We start from the raw sequence: 6,000 nt of genomic DNA on the forward strand, positions 1-6,000 counted from the left end.
GAAAAAAACTCAGAAACTTATGAGAAATACACATAGCGTGCAACTCTGATGTTTGTGCCAATATTTTTCAGCCGTGAGAGTAATTGCTTTAGCAGAGATTACCCATATCATCAACCATATCAAGCATTCGGATTTTGAAGCGTTGGGTACTGCCAACGACAAAGACGCCTCTGCTTTGCAAAGGTCCGCACACTGAGGATCAAACAAAGTTAATTTGTTCAAATGTATATTTGCCAGTACATTTATGTTTCCAGAATTTTTATCTACACATTCATATTTTTATTTTTATTTTTTTGTACAAGTAGCTACGTTGACGTATCGATTCTGCTGTTTTCCTTCATTCACTTGCATTTACATAAAGTATGCTAATTTCTGATTGGCTAGTGTTAGTCAGCTGATAGGGGATCAGGAAGTGTATGATGAGTAAAGTTTAAATGAAGAAGAAATCTGGCTCCGTCCTGCCTTTTCTTTTTATAGAGTGTTCCATTAACCAACAACGAATCCTTACATTAGCTCCTGGTGGACAAAAGCTAGCACTCATCCAGAATATAGCTATGCTACGTGTATTTCTCACAAGTTTCTGAGCTTTATTCTCGCAAATCTGCCACTTTATAGAGTCACAAATTTGCCGCTTTATAAAGTAGCAAATTTGCGAGTTTATTCCTGGTAAATTGACAAAAAAATTCACACAAAGTTGCCACTTTATAAAGTTTTATCTCTATATATTTATACGTGGCCCTAATACGCAGTCGTAAGAAAGTTCTAACATTGCAGACACATTTTTCAATTTGACCTCTTTCCATATGTTTGTGCAAGAAAGAACACACCAAATAAAAACAATGACTACATTTTTTATGTTGATCATGAGCTCAAACATGACAATGTGTCCAAAATCCATCCAGCTCGCTAAATTTAATCTTGTAATGATTCTAATGATTGTAATGATTGTTGCACATCTTCGCTATGACCAGTGAGCTGCCCAATGATTGAATGAAGAGTGTCTAAAAAAGCCATCAAATTAACCTGTCAATTGACTTTCTCACTGTTTGTCAAGCATCTCTCTAACTCTTCCTCCAGGTGACTTGTGTGATTAACAACTTCCAGCAGATGCACCCCAGACCTTGCGCACAACTACCCAAGCACCCTGAGTCAACGCTGGGTATGCCCATGGTGACGCTGCCCTGTGTGGAGAGTCCACTAGAAAAGTTAAGTGGCCCTCAGGTAAGGGCCAAGGCATGCTTACACACACTCAAGACCGCCTGTGATAAACCCTCCTTGTCTTATACCTAAATCTGTTGTCCTTTTTTTTTGTCCCCAAACATCCAAAACACACATGCATGCATGAAGTCCCCAACTGCACTCAACAACAAAATATATGAAGAAAATCCTTTAAATCTGTGCACATGCATATTGTGCAGTCAGCTGATAAGACAACAGCTGGGATTTGTTGGATGGCATGAAATGTGCTGTGCTTACATTTCAACAAAAGAATGGAACAAATTCTATTGTGTGTGTGAGGGAAGGGCTGTCCTCTCACGAGTGTTATACATGTTTACATGCAGAAAGTCACTTATGTGTTTGTTGCGATTCAGCAGTTTGCCCTACAACCCTTGTGGTGTAATTCAGCATTGTGGAAAAATGAAAAGCAGTTGGCTGGAGCCGCCTGCTTCACAATGCTGTGATTTAGAAAGCAACTTTATGGATGGAAAACAACGTCTTTTGGCTATATTTACATACAAGTTTATCATCTGAAGGCTTTTTTTTGGGGGGGGGGGCAGTTTTACACACTGTGTGAAAACATCCCTCAGATTGGCAGAAAAAACACCAGATATTAAATCATATAGTTTCTTGGGACAACACTTAAGAAATTACACTTTGATACAATGAAAAGTAGTCAGTGTGCAGACTAATATAACAGCGTTCATATATTCTTCCCTCAAAATGCAACCATTAATAGCTTAACTCCTGGCAACAAAAGTGAGTGCACCCCTAAGTGAAAATGCCATAATTGAGCATATTTAGGGCCCGTCCACAGGAAAGCCCGTTTCAATGTATCCGCACAAGTTTCTTACCGTTTAGGCAGTTCGTCCACATGGACGAAAACGATCACTTTTGGAACCGGGCTCCAGAGTGGAAAGATTTCAAAACGCCCCATACGTTCCAATGTGGACACCATATGCGGGATACTCCTCGAGTTTGATGACGTATGGTCCAATTCTCGCGTGACTGCGCGCGAATCGTCAGCCTGTCAACAATGGCGGATAGTTGTGTTGTAGTTGTTTTGTGCAACCTCCTTATCTTTTACAGCTAAATATATTGGCCCCGTCCACACGAATGCCAGTTTCAATGTATCCTCACAAGTTTCTTACCGATGGTGCGGTTTCGGAGCTTGAAACCGATCACTTTTGAAACTGGGCTCCAGAGTGGAAAGATTTCAAAACGCACCCCGTACGACACCATATGCAGGATACTCCTCCAGTGATGACGTAATGGTTGCAGCTTGATGACAACGCTTTGTCGCTGATTGATGACCTATGCGCTAATTCTGCGCGAACCGTCAGTCTGTCAGCAACTATGGCGGAGAGCCGTGCCGTAGCGTAGTCGTTTTGCACAGCCTCCTTAGCTTGCTTATGCTTTTGCAGCAAAATATTTTGCTTCTTTATTCCCACGTTCAACAAGCGGTGTTGTATTTGAATCACCCGCCATTGTCACTTCTCCTTTGTTCGTCTTTTCATGTTGTTTTGATACATGCAAAGCCATGTTTGTTCTGTAGAATGCAATAAAGTTAGAAAAAAAAGTGTTCGTCTTCTTCGCTGATTCTTCTTCTGCGCTTTCCGTTAACTTCCTGTGGCTGCGCTACAGCGCCACTCCAGACTTGGCATATACATTACAGCCGTTAAACGTCCTCAGTGTCTTCTTTTGGACACACGCAAGTCTGTGCTTCTGTGTGTATGAGATTTGTTTGAGGAACGAAGCCGGCTTTGCTTCCATCTGGACGGGGGCCTCATACTGGTCAATGAAAGGAGACTGATAAGAAGATTACTAACAGCCTGAAACTGAGCTGCAGCACAGTGTCTAAGAACACCCCGCAGTTTAACAGGACAAACAAGTTGAGTGCACAGAGGTTGTCTTTGGAAAATAGACGTGTGAGTGCTGCAAGCATTACTGCAGAGGTTGAAGGGGCTACCTGTCAGTGCCCAGACCATACACCACACTCTGCATCAAAGCTGTCCTCCTAGAAGGAAGCCTCTACTGAAGATGTTGCACAAGAAAGTCCACAGTTTGCCAAAGACTAAAAAGACTAAGGACACGCATTACTGCAACAATGTGATGTGGTCTGATGAGACCAGGACTTGACTTACAGTCAAGCATGGTAGTGGAAGTGTCATGGTCTGGGGCTGCACGAGTGCTGCCGGCATTGGCAAGCTGCAGTTCGTTGTAGGATCCATTAATGCCAACATGTACTGTGACATACTTAAACTCATTGATTCCCCAAAACGTTTTTAAATACTTTGTCCTTGCCCTCCAAAAACGTGTTTACATGTTTTTTGTTGTTGTTTTTTTTATGCAAGAGCATACAGAAGGCTTTGATGCAGCTTCTGACATGAAGAGGTGGCTTAAAGCGGTGGTTCTCAACCGCGGTCCTTGAGTACCCGTATGCAGCCTGTTTTCCATGTCTCCCACAAGCAACACAGGTGTTTCAAACGATCCGCTAATCAGCAAGCTCTGCATGAAGCTTGAGAACGATCCTCAGCTGTTTTGGCTGGTGAGACATGGAAAACAGGCTGGATAGGGGTACTCGAGAACCTGCGCTGAGAACCAGTGGCTTAAAGCAAAGGTAGTTATTAAAAACAAAAAACAGAAAGCAAGTGGCAACAGAGTATAAGAGATCAGCTAGGGCCATGTTGCAACAAAGCTTTTTGTCAGTGTTTTTGACAGGAATGTGAATATTGACGAAACTTAGCTATATTCTAATGCTAATTGCTTTAAAACGGAAACAGATACAAATATTATTTTTTTCTGATGAAAGAAGGTGCTCTAATCTTTCTTTTGATCTATGTTTTTATAACAATAGAACATATTCTGTGGGCCTTGAAAAATCTGTTAAAAACCAATAAAACAGCCGGGAGTGAAGGGAGTTGCTTTGGTGAAAATGGCTGGGAGTGAATAAGTTAGCAGAGCATGATAATGACCGGCAAACAAACCTCCAAGATAACCACTACCTTGCTAAAGGCCGAGGGTAAAGGTCCCAAGCATGTCCCTAGAACTAAACCCTATTGAAGCTCTCTGAGGCGTCCTCAAACGGAAGGTGGAGGATCGCAGGTATCACCATGTGCAATGCAAGCAGTTGCTTACTTTTGTCAACGAATGGATCTTTTTTTTGTCAAAAGAAAGATGCATATCCCATGAAAAACAGATGTAAACAGTTCTCTGTTCTTGCGCTGCACATAATGGTGCGGCTGTTGTAAAAATAGCCTTCAGGACGACTTCCTAGTGATGTAAATATAGCCACTGTGTTTGGAAAATGCCTTGCGTCCTTTGTGGTCTGTCACCTGTTCTAACCCTTACCTGATTGCCTATTTTCCTCTGTCTCCCACCTTGCCTCTCTCCTCTCAATCTGCTCCCTTTGACCCTCACTCTCCACCAGCATCCGGCACTTTGCTCTTCACCCCCACTCTACAACGCCTACGTTCAACCATTCTAAGCAACTTTGGGCTCTTGCCTCACTATTCACTTCCTTTGTTGTTCATATTTCTGTTTTGTAGCTACATGTAAATGATCACGAGCCACAAAGACATCCTCTTTCACCCCTACATCCCTGTGCATCTCTCTTGATGATCCTTCTCTTGGCTTTTCTCTCTCCTCCCCCTCCCTCTCCTCTTTCTCACTCCTCTCTTTCCCCTGCAGACTCCGCGGGGATCTCCGTTCACCGAGATCACATGACCATCAGCCCTATCGGTTCCCCGCCAAACCCGATGTCCTCATACTGTCTCGCTCCATTTCCAGCGAAGTCTAGACCAGCCGGAGCAGCACTCTCCTCGCTGTGCCGCACATTCAGCCGGGCGGTACGCGACGCTGCACCGCTCCTATTCCACGCAAGTCTAGACTGCTGATACACTCCCCACCCCACCCAAACTCCCAGGGAACCGATAGGCTAGACTTTTTCAAAGACTTTCTCTTAACTGGAACCTGCAGTAGAGGGCCAGAACATTCACTTTTCTTTTTCAATAATGTTTTTTGCCGTCTTTCTACTTTTTTATATAAAGTCATGTGAAGCTCACTATTTTTAACTGGTGTGCTTGCTTTGTGTGGAAAGACACATCAGACTGTGACCACAAAAAATGTCCATGTTTTCTCCCTTTCCTCTCCACCAAAATGCGTGTATTACAGTGAACCCCTGTTTACCGTGGGAAATGTTCCAGTCCGACTGCAAAGGTGTGATCCCTTCCACATGCTCCTAACACACGCATCTTGCACTTGTTTCACTCTTGCTCACGCAGTTCTCCATAAAGAGGTTCATGGTTCAAGCACTGCCAGGCACTGCCAGTTGAAGTTGACTGTAAGAATTACACATAAAACTATGGTGATCATATTTTGAATTCCAAAAATAAGGCCACTCAGCCCGGCCTTAAGATCCTTAAATGATACTCAAAGTTTACTCAAATATGCCATACAATATAACTGTTTTAACATATGTCTCCTCTGTATGGGTAGAAAATAAAGCAAAACAACAATTTCTGAATCACGGGTGCCGAACCTTCTTGCCCCAAGATCCACTTTTCAAGATATATTGCCACGACCACATCTCCGGTTTGGGAGCACAGGATGATATTAGTGAGCTAAAATTAATTGAAAATATTGGAAAGCTCAGGGGTGAACTGACTGCAGTTGTTTTTGGCTTGTTTTCTATGGCACACTTGTAAGAAAATATTCTTTCATTTGTAGCTGTCCTAACTCCCACAGCTTGCTTTTTCTCAATTTTCTGGATTTGTGTCATAC

The 6,000-nt window shown here is 42.8% G+C and overlaps 1 protein-coding gene across 4 annotated transcripts in view; it reads left to right on the forward strand.

The window, feature by feature from the left end:
* plppr2a (phospholipid phosphatase related 2a) overlaps nucleotides 1–5,743 on the forward strand; it is a 48,460-nt gene extending 42,717 nt beyond the window's left edge. For 3 of the 4 annotated variants that reach the window (XM_086068415.1, XM_086068425.1, XM_086068398.1), the window contains 2 exons: nucleotides 1,078–1,221; nucleotides 4,649–5,743. In XM_086068415.1, coding sequence (XP_085924541.1) covers nucleotides 1,078–1,221; nucleotides 4,649–4,705 — 201 coding nt within the window. In that variant the 3' untranslated portion in view covers nucleotides 4,706–5,743. The remainder of the gene's footprint in view (nucleotides 1–1,077; nucleotides 1,222–4,648) is intronic. The other variant, XM_086068406.1, reaches the window with a different exon arrangement.
* Nucleotides 5,744–6,000: the final 257 nt, after the last annotated feature.

This window comes from Leptonotus elevatus, chromosome 1, assembly GCF_054856555.1.
Source record: "Leptonotus elevatus isolate MCC_2025b chromosome 1, RoL_Lele_1.0, whole genome shotgun sequence".
Classification (NCBI taxonomy): Eukaryota; Metazoa; Chordata; class Actinopteri; order Syngnathiformes; family Syngnathidae; genus Leptonotus; species Leptonotus elevatus.